Source organism: Condylura cristata, unplaced genomic scaffold, assembly GCF_000260355.1.
Source record: "Condylura cristata isolate star-nosed mole 26May11 unplaced genomic scaffold, ConCri1.0 scaffold00001, whole genome shotgun sequence".
Classification (NCBI taxonomy): domain Eukaryota; kingdom Metazoa; phylum Chordata; class Mammalia; order Eulipotyphla; family Talpidae; genus Condylura; species Condylura cristata.
This window is the reverse complement of record NW_004567102.1, coordinates 45418095-45433300: the sequence shown is the minus strand read 5'-3', so window position 1 is coordinate 45433300 and position 15206 is coordinate 45418095. Positions and strand designations below refer to the sequence as shown.

Here is a 15206-nt window from a genome sequence, read left to right as displayed (position 1 = left end):
TTTCTGTTGTAGCTTGGAGTAAGCTGCTCTTCACCTCTTTCCCTCAGTTTCCAAAGTAGACTCTCCAGCCTTGAGAGTCAGTTCTAGCTCCACTTTCTGCTTAGCAAAAGAAGGAAGAGATACATGCACCCACCTCTCCATTCTCCTATGGGAAGTCCTCACTACCCAGCCAAGCATTTCAAAAAGGTGAAAGCAGATGAAGAATATTGCTCCAGTTTACTTAACCACTATTAACCATTTGAACTGGTGTTTGAGCTTGACATGGAAAATTATTTGATAAGGAATCTGAAAAAGCTTCTCCTTTGCAGAAAATGTGAAAGGCCTTTATTTACTGAAGGTGTTGAGAGTTTATTCATCGCTAGAAGTGAGGGAAAAGCTAGTGCCCTAAAAAAATATATATATATTAATTCTTATAAAAAGGCATCAACCTTATCTTGTTCTTTGATGTCACCTAAGGAAGTTGCTTGAAACTTACTGTACCCCAGTGTAAGAATTTTACCCACATTAATGCAGACGATCTTCACTACTATCCTATTGCTTATTTCTCCCTATCTTAAGAGGAGGGAACTGAAGCAAGAAAGAAGCAGGTCCAGCTATTAGGTGGTGGAAACAAGCCTAGAACCTATATCTGTCTGATTTATTTAGCTTAGCAAAATATTTTAATATCCAACCTAATTAGACCCAATCTAGTTTTTCATTTCCTAAGGTTATGGTTCCTTGGTTTAAAACTCAGGAACCTTCAGTACTTCAGTGTAACCTTCAAAATCCGTTGTGTTTATTGGGTGTGGGAGTGGAGGGAAAGGAATAGGACACTGACATAATTTGTGAATCACTAGTTCAGCTGAGCTATTTAAAATAAGTAATGTTATTGTTACTGATTACATAACACTGGTTTTATTTCACCACTAAAAAAATTAATTACATTCATTTTATATGATAGTGTGTACACCTATGGGTAAATATACATGTTTGCTGAGGCAATCTTCAGAGAATTACAAATAACCTGTTTGTAGAACAACCTTTTACATCTGTGTTCAATATTTTTTTACATTTGTATTTTTAAAGTAACAGTAAACACCAATGTACAAAGGTAGAAACAGATGGGGAGGGGGTATAGTTTTAAAATATCAATTTGAAATGTATTTCCTTTGACCAAATATCATTTCTTCATGACTATTTTTCAGATAAACCAATGAGTTGCACAACTTTGTACTGGGCTAGTAAATGGGAGAAGGAAACATGACTTAAAAGTGAGCTCGAAAATCTGGGCAGCCTTTCTTACTTTTCCTAAGGACTTAAACAGTCAGGTTTCAGAAAGTCTTTCCAGTATTTCACTATTGATTGGCTTTGGTTTCAAGTAAAATTGCTTCAGAGGCAGGACCATGGCATTATGCAGGCACTAAGAAGCCCTGAGCAGCCAGGGCAAACAGGCAGGTGCTTTTGTTCACTTCCAGTTCTGAGTAGCAGAGCCATCACTGAATCTGGAGCGTCAAGTCCACCGCCACCCTCTACAAGGAAAAAAAAAACATAAATAGCATAAGGATTTGGCACAGAGTGAGTCCTCAATAAATGGTAGTATTGTTGTCAACATTTTGTACCTGTACAAACACTGGTTGTTTCTCTTTGGGCTTTCATTTTTCTGGTATGATGACAAATTCTCATCATACATTTTATCATAAAAGAAGTCTGTTTGCTGGTCATCACTCATACTTGTCAGATGCCCTTCCCCGCTCATGGTTCCTGAAGTGATGGGTCAGAAAAAATCCCTCCAGTCACCAAGTTACAGAGACCATGTTCCCAACTGGGAGATGTCATGCCACTACTGTATTCAGAAGTTCAAAAATAAAGCACATGTTTACATGAGTTAAATAATCAGGGTCATATCAGGGCACTATAGTGGCCTAGCAGAATCTTCGCACAATCCTCTGAGTGTTGCAAACCTAGAATCTTAAGATATTGCTCTTAACAAAGGGGTTGACCAAAGCTCCCTCCCTCCCAGTAAAATCCTGGGGAAGGGGAATTAAAGAGAGGAAAGTGTGCTTTACAATTTTAATCCACTAAGATATATTATTTACTCTTTATGACAGCCAACCATTAGCTAGCCTTTTTTATACTTATAAATAAGTTCACTGTTTTCTAACTTTGTTGTTCCAACTTCCCAGTGACTTTGAAGAGCTCACTCTGTCTTCTGTTAAATGGGAAAAATATGACAGCATATATTGTTGGAGAATACATGGAAAAAAGAAACAAACAGAGCAAACAGAACCACATTGCCAATAAAATAGATCTTCCTTTAGTACTTGTCAAATAAATATCAAAGTATATGTATCATAAAAGGCACAGAGCAAGTTCCCTTCTTTTGCACCTCAAGGAAACTTTTGTCAAAATAGAACATAGCAAGCAATAATGATTCTATGGTTTCCTATGGTTTTGAGGAGGAATCTGTGTTTTAATTGAAAGTCACTTAATTTATTTGCATAAACATGAAAACACTTAGCTTGATTAACTATGGTTTCAAAAAACAATCATGTTTGCTATCTTGAAATCTGTGAAGTGCACATATTGTAAATGATTTATTTCCCTATTGTGATGCTTTTAACATTTATTTCAGGGATAATCAAAGTATCCAAGAGTCCTATGATTTATTTATGAAAATCATTTTTTATTAAACTATTTCTTCAAATGACCCTACTGAAATTACTAAGTGAACAAACTCTCCTTTGTAACTTTATTTTTATTAAAGATTGCACAAACTGGAACCAAGACCAAAATACTGAATCCACTGTACATCATTCATTAAAAAACAAAATACATTACATTTGTTCTCTACCAAATAGGACATTTTCTTTTAAATTATATATTGCGTGCTCTTATATTCATGCTTTAGATATTTTACATTTGTCGTTATTCTCTTATAAATAATTGCAACTTGACCAATTTGTACACCTGCTACCACTATATATTCAATGAGGCAAAGCCGTAGCCTTTGACCAGAACAGATGAAATGGAAACAAGTGTATGGATGAATGTTACATCTACAGAATTGTGACTACTGTCTAGCCTACTCAGTGAAATGCTAATGTAAAACACTCACACACAAACATCGTCTTAAAAGGCACAATTTCCTTCACAGAAAAGAAAAATGTCAAAATACGTGGCAGTTAAATGCTATGCCCAAGAAGGCGATGAGATGTTCCTATTAATGGGATCCTAAACCTGGAGAGAAATCCGCAGAGCGCCCGGCCAAGAGTGGTGCTGAGGAGGAGTGGAGTTGGGGGGGGGGGGTGCCCACGCAGAGGTTTGCATCGCCCTCTGCCTAGGAAGGCAACTTTCTTTACCCCACTTCCTAAACCTATACTCTGAGTTTCAACAACGATCCTGGGATTTTTCACAGTTCCAAATTGGGAGCCCGATCTAAAAAACAAAACAAAACAAAACAAAAAATTCTGTGCATCGGTTCCCTATTCTTACCACCAGGAAAAAAAAAAAAAGATTCTGTGCATCGGTTCCCTATTCTTACCATCAGGAGCTCCTCCTGTCCCAGAAAAGAACCCCTACTTCTCTCCGCCCACGCCCCCACACGCACCCCTTCCCGGGAAGACGTGTTACGAGTCTTGTTCGCCTCCGCCCCCAGCTTCAGGGTCGCTCTGGTCGTCCGTGAAGCACACGTCCACGTCGCTGTCGTTGTCGCTCTTGGGCTCCCCAGGCTCGGGCGGGTAGTCGGGCTCGGCACCTGAGCCGTCGCCAGGCTTGGCGAGCAGATTCTGTCCCGGATGTCGGGACTTGACGTGGCGCTCCAGGTCCCGGCGGCGCACGAGCACCTTGCCGCAGAACTCGCAGCGGTAGGGCGTGTTGCCCTCGGCGTGCAACCGAATGTGCTTGTTGAGATTGCTGGGGTCGCCGAAGGGCCGCAAGCACACTTTGCACTTGAGCGGCTTGTAGCCTGTGTGTGTCCGCATGTGGATCTTCAGCCCGTACTTCCGCGAGTACAACTTGCCGCAGTAGAGGCACAGGTGCCCCGTCTTGGGCTTGCCCGCGCCCCCGCCCCCGCCGCCGCCACCCCCAGCGCCACCCGCCGCCACGACGGCGGACGGCAGTGTCCCCGCGTCCAGGCGGCCGCGGCCTTTCCCGGCTGCCATCTCCGAGAGCTGCTGTGTGTGCATGGCGATCTCTCGGTCGATGCTAGCCAGGGAGCCCAGCTCCGCCGGGCTCAGAGCAGCCGCTGTCGCTGGCCCGCTGAAATAGGAAATGGACTCGGGATATTTAAGCAGCCCACCGAAGTGCAGTTTGAGCGGGTAATAGGCGGCGGCGGCCGGCGAGCCGTAGAGAAGCTCCCCGTTGTAGACGGTGAAGGCCGGCATGACTGCGGGCAGGTGGCTACACTCGCCACCCGGGTAGGCTTTGAGCCCGCCAGCATCGAGGGTCTGCAGTGCGCAGCGATCCAGGGGCAGCGCGCTAGCTGGAGGCAGCGGAGCATAACGCGCCCCGGGCAGCGCGGCGGCAGCAGTGGTCGCCCCACGCTCCACGTGCTTAAAAGCAGACGCCTCCTCCGCGGGGCCCGGGAGCAAAGGGAAGCCCCGCAGGGCCCTAGAGCAAGGCAAGCCAGGCGGTGGCGGCGGGTCCCCCGCGAGCAGGCACTTGGGGTGGTGGTGGTGATGGTGGTGGTGCGCGTGGTGGTGGTGGTGATGGCCCGCGCCGCCCGCCGCCGTGCTGTCCCCGCTCCCGGGGCCCCCACCGGCTCGGCTCCCGACGAGCAGCCTGCCTAAGGCCAGACCGGCCCCAGGTTTGCCACCACCCTCCTCCCGGTAGGGGTCGCCAAGGGAGTCCGCGGCCGCCCTGGCCAAGCCCGTGGGCTTGAAAGCCGAGCGCACGCCAGGGTAGAAGGCCAGGCCGCCGCCGCCCGCTGGGGAGCCGCCCACGATGCCGAGGAAGTGACCGTGCCCCCGGGCGGCCCCACTCATGTCTAGGGCGCGATGCGGATGCTCCTTGCCCTTCTTGGACAGCCCCCACTTGCCCGGGGGCGACGAAGTGGCCGAGGGCGCAGAGGAAACCTCGCGCTTGATGCTCTCCCGCGCTCCGCAGGGCTGGAGGGGAGGCAATGCCTGCGGATGGGGCCGCAAAGTGGCCGCCGGAGCCGACGCGGTGAAGTCGGCGGCCGAGGGTTTCGGGGAGAGGTGAAGGCCATCCGCGGCCGGGGCAACTCCTTGGCGAGCCGCGTGCTCGTGGTGCAGAAAGGCGCGACCCCCTCGGCTGCTGAGCACGCAGTGGAAACGTAGGTGAGCCTTAAGGCTGTTGGGGTATCTAAATGTCCTCCAGCAGTACCAGCAAATGTAGCGCTCCTCCCCTGGGCAAGAAAGAGTGGAAAGGTGACCCCGTGAGAGGAGAAAGAAAACTAGAGAAAAAGAAAGCAACGCACCAAGACAAAGTCCAAGTTTTTGACATCGGTTTGGGCAAAAGATGGAGTATTCTTGGCTCCCAGCGGGAGGGGGGTTGGGGGGGACGGGGACTGACCGAGGCTGGTATTCCCAGGGTAGTAAGGACTCCCCCCCCTCCCCTGTCCCCGTCCCCCCAAGCTCCCAATGGCCAACTTTATTACTATCGTCATCCTCTGGGATTGCTCACAGACCAAGAGGGTTGATCTGAGCCTTCCAAGGAAGATTTTCTCTAGGCCTTCGAGCAAATCTTCGTTGGGAGGGCAGGACTCGGACACGCTGGCCAGGGAAGAGATGAGAGCAGAGAGCAGCTGTTGCTTTAAATCAAGTGTTGAGGCTGAGCTGTGCTCCGGCCCATCTGTTGGCGTTTACAGAATAGGTGGCAGCGTATGTCAAGGAGTTTGAGAAAACTGAACAAAGGCCAACCTAATGGTCGTGAGTGCCTCATTACCAGGCGAGACAAACAATATCCTGTATGTATGGGCCATATGTAATCATTCCTTTTCACAGAACAATGTCTTTTATGTTACACTACCCATCCTTTCCACCCCCCTCCCAGACTTAAACACTTTGCCTGAGGTTTTCCTGGAGCGTGACCAACTAAAGAGCCTCATAGGGACTATGATTTCCTATTCTTCAATATTATTTGTATCTTTATTTCCTCTTTAACCCCACTTAATTTGATGGGAACAAATGAAAGAATCGTGTCCTGCTAGTCTAAAAACTAAAACATTCTTGTAAGTTGTTCCACCTAATAACTTGTTAACTCTTAGCTGGCACACAAGTCCAAGGATTTCCCCAAAATCCTTGGGAAAGAATAGAGCTATTTTTATTACATGAATATATATATATATGGTCCTATATAGTTGATAAATACATATAGATACTCAATTTTTAATAAATGCACAGATTTAGGGGGGTTAGTGACCATTTGTGTGTGTTTATTATTAATATTAGTTGTTTATAATTTTGCTAGGGTCTATGCACACAATGAAGAGATATGTGTGTGAAATAAATTCTGATCACATGGTGGAAGTTAATTTTCACTCAAAAAAGTCATGTTATATCTTACAGAGAACAACAATCTTATGGTTTGGTTTCTTTTTTGATATTGTGGATGATATTACTGAAGGGAAAGATGATTAAGAAAGAAGTTATCTGAGCCACAAGGAAGTATCTGAAGTATATATAAATCTCACTAACTGTAATGGAAAAGTTACTTGCACACAAGCACCTTACTACAGATATAACAATGGATTTTTTTTCAAAATTTCCCTCTTTTCATGTACTTTAGTTCTCGCCTTGTGTGAAGCAAGTTGTTCCCCCAGGTTAGTAAGGCAGAGCTAAGAGTAAGGAGCAGTTTATTTAGCTCAAATCAAGGGAGAGATGATAGAAAAGAAAGGGAGAGATGGCCCTGTGATTGATCCTAACCTAACTGTTTACGAAAGACTTAGAAAAAGTCATTTCAATGTTTCTTATATTGATCATCCATGTAAAATAAATCTTGAAAAAAGAGAAATGAGACATCCTGGGCTCTATTGATACATGTTGTTGATTTTAAGACCTTAGGTAATCTTCCTTCTCCTAAATTCAGAACCTCCCCCATCATCACAACTTTTAAAAGAGGTAGTTTTCACAGCCTGCCCCAGAATGACTCAGTGCAATGTAAAGCCAAGTAAGCTTTATTCCTAAAATAAAAGTAATATATTTATTTCTTAATCTTACTGTGGAACTAAATGCCACTGGAGTTAATCAAAACTGGAAGAACCATAACAATTCCAACTTATTTCTTCCTTTTCAGGAGATGTAAGCAAATTTATGTTTTCAAATTTATCCTAACCAAATGACATGTTCTTCAGAATCTAAAATTCAACCTATGCCAAAAGTACCAGACACACTTCATAAGTGACTTTGTCCCCCTCATCATGTAAACCTAATATTGTCAAAATTTCAAGTATCTTTTAGCTGGGGACATTAATATTCAAATATTCCCCAAAAGGAAAATGGTGTCTAGTTTGACAACAGTTACTATAAGTTAAATTGGCTGAAGTGGTGAAAATGTAAGCTTGACCACTCTAGTTGCTTCTATACTATTTGAGAGCAGTGCCTAAGGCAGGTGGTTCTGTGCAGAAATAACTGGCTCCTAAAGGCCAGTAGCCCTCAGAGTTGTTGTGTAGTGGCAGATTTGAGAGTGCTTCACTCTGGGACTTTTGTCACATTCCCCATTTACTGGAAGAAGTTGACAAGAAAATAAACTACCTTAGAATAATTTTTATGAGTACAAATCTACATACATACAAAAATCAATAGAATTAATTTACAAAAGATAATGATACATTGAAATGAATTGATTCATTGTTCTGAATAAATTTCACTCTCTCTTAGTCATGAAGTGTTTCTTAATTCCCTATATTTGTGTTAATTTCTGTGACCCTATTTCTAAGAGGATGAAATTAAGCAGACAATGTAGAACATATTAAAATGTCTTGCAGCATTCATTATGTTAACTTTAAACAGCTATATTTTCAGAAGAAATTACAATTTGGCAATGAAAAATAGTTATACTAGCTTTGTGCATTAAAAGGAAGTTTCAAGTTCTTAACTATTTTAGCACCTTCTAGCCTTCTTCCCACAGGAAGTGTTTTTAATATTCTAAAGAAGGTTTGAAAATGTTTTTCTCTTTAGTTACTGCTCTTAAATTTGCATAAGTCTGCTCTTGGCTTTGGAAGGGATCAAATAAATCTGAGAAGAAACTGGGATACATCCCAAATTCAATTTAGGAAGGGAGAGGGAAGTGAATAAATACTATTTAAATGGAAGAGCCTTAGTACCTGCCAACAGACAAGCTGTAAGTACCGTAATGTTTCTAAAATGCTGTATAAAATCACTGTCCTTCAAACCAATGGAGAAGAGATGCCCTGCCACATTCTAAAAGCATTCCAGGTTTGAGTCATGTTTTCTGAGTTCATAATATAAATACATTGACATGTTAAGGTTTTTGTTCATTCTTAATTAAATATTGTCTTTGGGTATACAATAGGAAAGGGTGACCCCATGAAGTTGATAAACAGTTTTTAACTCTATTGTAGAAAGCCAGATTATTGTTGTGGTTGTTTATCATTCGCTGTTGATTTTAAGGAGGTAGTATGATGTTATTTCTCCACCTGTACAATCAGGACCCTTGAATTCAGTTTTCCACAGCACAAGCAAAAGTCCCTTCTGAGGAGTTGCCCCAGAACCTTGAGGGTTGTATTCTTGTGTAACCCCCACTAACCCCGAGGCCCTCTCAGAGGCAGTACCTTTCTCATCATGGGTCGGAGTTGCAATTGTGGGGATGTCGAACCACTGAGCCAAAGAATTGGAGTACCACACGGTTAGCTCCTCCCCCGGCTGGACATCACGAAGTGCTCTGTAGAAGATCTGAGATACAAGGAACAGGATAACCTGCTGTCACTTCCTCATAATTGGTCAAAAGACAACTGGGAAGAAAAATTCTAATCCCCACTGTGATTCTGTATCACTCTGGAAAAAACTGTTGGATCACTTTGAACTTCATATGCAAGTGGAGATAAGGACACCTACCTTATGAGGTTGCTGAGACATTTAATTAAGAGAAATTTAATTGAGACCTCTAGCTAAAGCTCTTTTTTCTTACTATTGATGGCCACCTCAGTGATAGGTAAGTAAGTAAAAGTTGGCAGTGGGAGGAGGGGAGCATAGTACCTGTCCTCCAGGTAAGTCTGCGATGGCTTCCAGAGTCTGTTCCTGGGCATTCCTGGCTGCTCGAATTAACCCTATCCACTCCAGAGGGGAGCCCCCCGACTCGTCCACCAGCTCACCTCTCACCATACGCACCTGCAACACAAGTAGCAGTGGTTCTCCCCTGCCCAACCCAAAGGGAAAGTTTATCCTCTACCCCACCCTGGGACAACGGTTTGTGTTCTCTTTGATTGGACTGCTATAGCTTGCTGTGGGGAGGACAATGCCTTAGAACCATTGTTTGGAGAAAGAAGAAAGAAAGGAGAACTTCCAAGTCACCCCACCTTGGCAACAGCAACATCCTTCCTGAGCACCTGGTTGCATCTGGTACCAGAACTTCCCTTGCATCCCACCCCAGCTCTGCCGCTTGTCTTTCTGAGAACAGCCCTAAAATCAAGATAGAAATGTTTAGAAGCCAATCCAGCATTTGCCTCATCCTCTCTCCTGTTTCCCATTCTTGATGCACCACATAGGGTTGTGGTGATATCCAGGAGCCCGTCAACGAAAGTGTTTGAACAAAGCGGCCGCTGGATGGCCGGCCATTTAAAAAGCAATTAAAGCGCGTTTAAGAGGAAGGCGAGGTGCTAGCAAAGCCACCTCCTGCCTGCTGGGGAAGACCGTTGTGTGCTGGAGCCAGATGTGAGTCGTTCTGGGCACACGGGCACTTTCTTACAAGAAAGATGCGGACAGTGATAAGCCCAAGCTAAGCTTCTCACCTTCCCTCTCCACCCAGAGTGACTCCTGCCTCCATTTCTCTTTTTGCATGCTGAGAACCCCTCCTCCCTTCCCCAACTGTGGAGTTGGGGAGGGGGTGGGGATGCAGGTGCTGAGGGTGGGGAGATTGGAGGGATCTTATAAGGGCTTTAGAACCCGAATTTCCTCATGGTCGCGACGCTCTTGGGGAGGCGCTCAGGAGGGTTTGTTCTGATGACTCCGGGCTGGGAAACTGGACTCTCAGAGCCTGGCCGCTGGCATTGCGACTCCGCGAGGCATGCAGATGGGTGCTCCTTGCCCTCGGAACCCATCTCAGAACAAACATGGGGTTCACGCTTGCTCGGTTCTACCCAAACCCACAAGCAGACGTCCGCGGAAATAAATTATGGGAACATTGTTAAGAACTGAGAATCTCCCAAGGATTGTTTTTTCGGAAGATGAGATTACTTTGTGAGAAATCCAAGCCTCAATTTAGCATTTTGAGGGTAATAAAATGGGCAAACTCTTCAGTGCTCTGTGCCCCTAAGGAAAAGGTGTGATTGTCCAGAGGTTGGGGGGTGGGGTGCGGAGTGGGGAGCCTAAGCAAACCAGACCCCAGAAAGCAGGGAAGTCACGGGTTCCGAATGGTCCCCGCACCTAAAGAGTCCGGTGCACACAACCAGTGGGCGTCCCTCTTGGCCACGTCCTCTCCCCCTCAGCCCGGCCCGCGTCCAACTCTCAGTGTGACTTTCGGAGAGTAAGCTGAGTCCCCTGCTACCAGGTAGAACTGGCAGGTAACGACTCATCCACCCCTTTCCTCCACTGGCCCTCGCACCCTCTTCGTGGGTCAGGGAAAGGGGAGGTGGACAGCAGGAATCAGAAGTCGAAGTGGCTAATACCTTTTTCTTGGGCCCGGGTTCCCTGCGGTCTGACAGGTACTTCCCCAGCTTGAAGGTTCCTGGCACCGGCCCGAGGCGCAGACCCGCCGGAATGCAGCAATCAGCACTCACGCTGGTGGCCGGAGCGCGGGCGGCTCCGTGCATCGCTGCCTCCACTGCCAGGCAGGCGCGCGAGTGCGCGCGGTCCTCGCCAGGGCACCAGTGACAGAGTCCGAGACGCGCTCTAGCCAGGGAGCCGCGCCCCGACGTGCGTCCTCCGCCCGCGGAGTGACGCGGCCGGGCATGCACCGCGCCTTTTCAATCCCGGCGGGCGCCTTTTGGCACCGCGAACGCAAGGGCGCGGAGTTTGGTGAGAGAGTTGCGCTGCGGAGCAGCTGCAAAGTCCCACCCGAGAGGGTCACATGGAGTAGTTCCCTCAGCCCCCTGCATAATCGAGGCCTCTGAATGGCTGGCGCACAATGGTCCAGGCGACCTTCCCATTCCTAAAAATCCAATTTGTCAAGGGCGAAGAAAAGGCTCTGGTGAATCAAAGGTCCGGCGGGACCATTAATCCTCAGCATGGGGTATTGTCCTCGAGACAGTTACGATATTTTAAGTGACAAATCCACTGTATAATTTCTCCATAAATTTTACTTCCTTTTATTGTTCTCCGACAAACCAGTTTTGGGAAATAAGTGACTACTTTAAGTCTACTTGGCTGATTCCTTTGAGCCTTGGTCTACTTCAAAGATTTTTAATTCTCTCCCCTTGGCTTTATTGTAAGGAGATTAAACAAAGAGATGGGGACTGTTTGGAGGACTTGTTAACTTCTATTGATTTCTGGCGTGTGCCATACAGAAATTAGGCAGGTACTTGATGGGAAAACACCAGAAAATACCTACACTTTTTAAATAACGACCATATTACCATTTCAGGGGATTGGGCTCAGGCCAGTCGTCTATTTAGAACCGCTTTATCGTTCCCTCTGTCCACTCTCGCCCCGAAATAGGAAGCTCAAGGCTGTTTTGGGGAGGCGAGGTCAACTGTACAATAGTATTCGTTAGCCCTCACTTTCTCTGGAGAAAGGGAAGCGGCCGCAGGGTGGCGACTTTGCGGGGATCCTGAGCCCTGATGGCACCCAAGGTTATAAAGGGGTTCTGCTGAGTGGGCTTTTAATCATGTCTCTTCCACATGTTAACGCATCCTCTCAAATCCTGATTTGCCTTTAAGTTTAAAACAGAGAGGAAATCTTGTGCGGGAGGGGGAGGTGTTCCCAGAAACAACAAATCAGACATTTCTATTTTATAGACTTTTTTACAGTCGCAAAGAAGAGGGAGAAGTGGCTGGCAAACCCTACATTTAGCCCAGTTCTTGAACTAGGACAACAGGGATTTCGGAATTAAAACCACTGTGCTCCTCATTTATGTTCCTAAGATAATTGAGCCATTGAGTTCATTAGGTATTTGTGCAGTTCTGCAGGTACCTGCCATGAGTTGTTCATCTCAAGCTCACTTCCCTAGTCCAACGGACCAGGGTACAATCCCGACGTTGTTTTTCCAAAAGAGGTCTGGATGGTTGTGGAATTCCCACCAGGTCTCAGATACTAAATTGCTGTACAAAAATGGGTGCAGGACTTCCAGCTTCTGCCCTGTGGGATTCTCCATCTGGGTCTGCTAGCAGCAGAAACGGGTTCTTAGACCACCTCAGGCTGGCATTCTGATTAACAAGAAAGGTGGGGTGCAAGATCACCACACCTGTAACTCTGCACATTGTAAGACAGGGCTCTCAAAGATACTTCTTGAGGTACCCCCCTCAGTGGAGACATGTGTTAGCCATCCTGTACAATGATCAAAAGACTGGATTCACTAGTCTGTGCTTTTCAAGACTGGGGAGAAACCAGCGAATTACTTCAGCGCCTCAGTCTCCTAATCCATAAAAAGGGGATGATGATGCAAACAGATCCTTAGTTTCCTCTCCGCAGTTCATTTGAATTTGTTGTGACTGTCAGTAGCAATGGCCTGTGGAGAGAACCATTTAGGGAACTCTAGAACTTGTCTAATGGAGGAATCCAGACCAGGTGAAAGGTCTTCGATTTAAGCATCTCAGATCAGGTGCAAGAGCACATGAACTGTCAGCCTCATTTGCTAACTCAAGACCATTGATGTGGCTGCTGAGACTGTTAAGAGTGGCTGGAAGGGTCTGGGCAGCCACAAGTTGGAGCCCCTCTGATAGTGCTGTGAAGCCAAACCCGGTACTATTTTGTGAAGGAGCGGCCAATGATTTTTCCTCTTAACCCTTCAAACGCCCCGCTAAGGGCCGGGAAGATTGCCTGAGACCAAGAGGGAGGCTTTGATCAAGCGGCCCATGAATGGCAAAAGCGGGAGGGGGAGGGGAGGGAGGAGGAGAGGAAGCCGCTCCGAAGAGTAGAGGGCAATAAATTTAAGCCATGAACATGTCCCTCTAACCTCTGGCCTGGCGACTTCGGTATGACACCCAGTTTAAATTACCAGCACTGTGAGCGAGAAGGGGCGAGCTCGGGGCCTGGGTTCGGGGCTCCTCCGCAGCCCTCCTTAATGAGTGAAAAAGCGTGAACGACACGCGAACAATTTTATCAATAGGACCATGTAAAGGCCGACTGTGAGGAAAGTTATTTATTAATATAGCCAATTGTGGCTGGTTCCCAGCCCCGCGAGAAGAAAGGGACTGCGCCAGAGGCATTCACACCAGCTCGCCCAGTTTTATTCTGTCCTGTGGCTCAGAGTTGAAGTTCCCCAAGTGAAATAAATTGTCCACAAAGGAGGAAAGGAACACATTTTCTTTTATTTTTCCTCCCCTAAAAAGCAAGGGTGAAACCAATCTAATGTGCCCAGTGGAGCAAGATGGGCCGTGAAAGGCTGGGTGTTAAAAGTAAAAGCGGGCTGTGCAGCAAATGGGATGGAAAATTAAATGAAATTAAATAGCTTGAACGGCCGTATTGTCCCTTATTAAAAAGACACATTAATTACATGGTCTCAGCCTTATTCAAAGACAATGTTGAGACTCAATCAAAACATTCCACTCAGCTTTTTTTATGAACTTAAAATGGATGTCCAGCGGCCCTGTTAAAGCGAAATCCCTGCTGCACCGAGGTGCGTGGCGAGACGGCTTTGGGGGCGGCCCTGCTGGTTGCCCACCACAGAACAGTGCCAGCAACGACTCTGAGCCGGGTAACAGGTTGCCTCTAAGGAAGCTGGGATGCGGGATAGCTAGGGCCAGTCAGAGGCACTGGCTGCCGGATCCAAGTCCCACCCAGTGCTGCTTTCAGACCCCGCTGCGTTGGGGGCCGTCCCCGCCCCGCCTGCGCCTCCCACCCGCGCCCGCGCCAGGCTGAGCCCGGGTGCGGGACGGCTGTGTGGTCCGCCTCTAGCACGCGTGACCTGGCTGCGCTCCGCCTGGAGGAAAAGAGCCCCCGCCGGACTTCCGGCTGCTGTGAGCTAGCCTTTGGCCACCCCATTCTCAGGAACTGTGGGTCTCCAGCGCGCAAAGTCCCGGGGCTTCGGGCCCCTGGGAGAGCTGAGTTCACAGTCGCCCTCCTGGGTTGTCCGGCCTCGAGAACCCTGGAGTTCCGGAGTCACCAACCCATCTCCCACCCCCGGAGCGCAGGGTCCCATACCCGGGATGGAAAGAGCGGCGCCGACTCCCTGGAGGCCGCCAAGATGCAGAGGCCCGGAGGCTCTGCAGGGTCTGAGTCTGGGTCTGGGGTGGCGGAGGCCGCGCACCCCCCGCCCCGCCCCAGGGTGTCCGCGTCGGCCGGGTGGGCGGGTCAGCGCGGACCAGCTGCGCGGCCCCCGAGGCGCGGGTGGGACATTAAGGTCGGATCTGAATGGGGCGGCTGCGACGGGCTCTGGGAACGCCACCAGATGACACGCCGGCGACGGGGCCATTTTCCTCTTTATTGAGAGGCCGGTGGGTGCGCAGCGGCCAGGAGGCTCCAAACGCGCGGCCAGGACACAGCCCGGACGCCGCTGGTGGGTTTTGTAGTGCCTTTTTTGTTGTTGTTTTTTTAAGTCCTCCGTTGGAAGCGGCTCAATAAAGTATTCACAGTCCCTCTCAAGTTGCCTTTTAACCGGAGTTCCCCAACTTATTTCTTGGCTCTTTCGGTTGACATGGTGCAAAGAAAAGTCAGCGAGCGTGTTGCTGAATTGCAATGTCTCGGGGCACCTCCACATTCAACGCTCCTCTGCCGGCCGCTACCGAATGAGCCCGCGCTCAATTCGATTTTCCTTGCTGTTGGGCACATTTAGGAGCGCCTCTATTTGTGAAGTTCATTTCTAGGCAAATGTATTCAAGAGCTGATGGGAATGAATAGGACCGTGTGTCAGCCGCCCCTAATTGGGATTAAAGCACTTAGGAGCATATGCAGAGAGTGACAGAAATTCTCAGGTTGCATTGTATTCAGACTTCC

The 15206-nt window shown here is 47.6% G+C and overlaps 1 protein-coding gene across 1 annotated transcript; it reads right to left on the bottom strand.

The window, feature by feature from the left end:
• Positions 1-1472: 1472 nt before the first annotated feature.
• On the bottom strand, positions 1473-10927 carry PRDM13 (PR domain containing 13). Its single transcript, XM_004674072.1, has 6 exons — positions 10784-10927; positions 9156-9287; positions 8732-8852; positions 3610-5344; positions 3339-3414; positions 1473-1508 (listed from the first exon to the last, which is right to left on the bottom strand). Exons 1-6 carry the CDS (start codon positions 10925-10927, stop codon positions 1473-1475), a joined length of 2244 nt encoding a protein of 747 aa, XP_004674129.1.
• Between the last annotated feature and the right edge of the window lie 4279 nt (positions 10928-15206).

What these genes read in the sequence shown, in the direction of transcription:
- PRDM13 (XM_004674072.1), bottom strand. Translation starts at nt 10,927, where the DNA reads ATGCACGGAGCCGCCCGCGCTCCGGCCACCAGCGTGAGTGCTGATTGC. An exon ending in TCCGACCCATGATGAGAAAG is followed by an intron (nt 5,345 to 8,731) that starts GTACTGCCTCTG and finishes TTTCTTGCCCAG; the next exon opens with GGGAGGAGCGCTACATTTGC. An exon ending in GGCGGAGGCGAACAAGACTC is followed by an intron (nt 3,415 to 3,609) that starts GTAACACGTCTT and finishes TTTGTTTTTTAG; the next exon opens with ATCGGGCTCCCAATTTGGAA.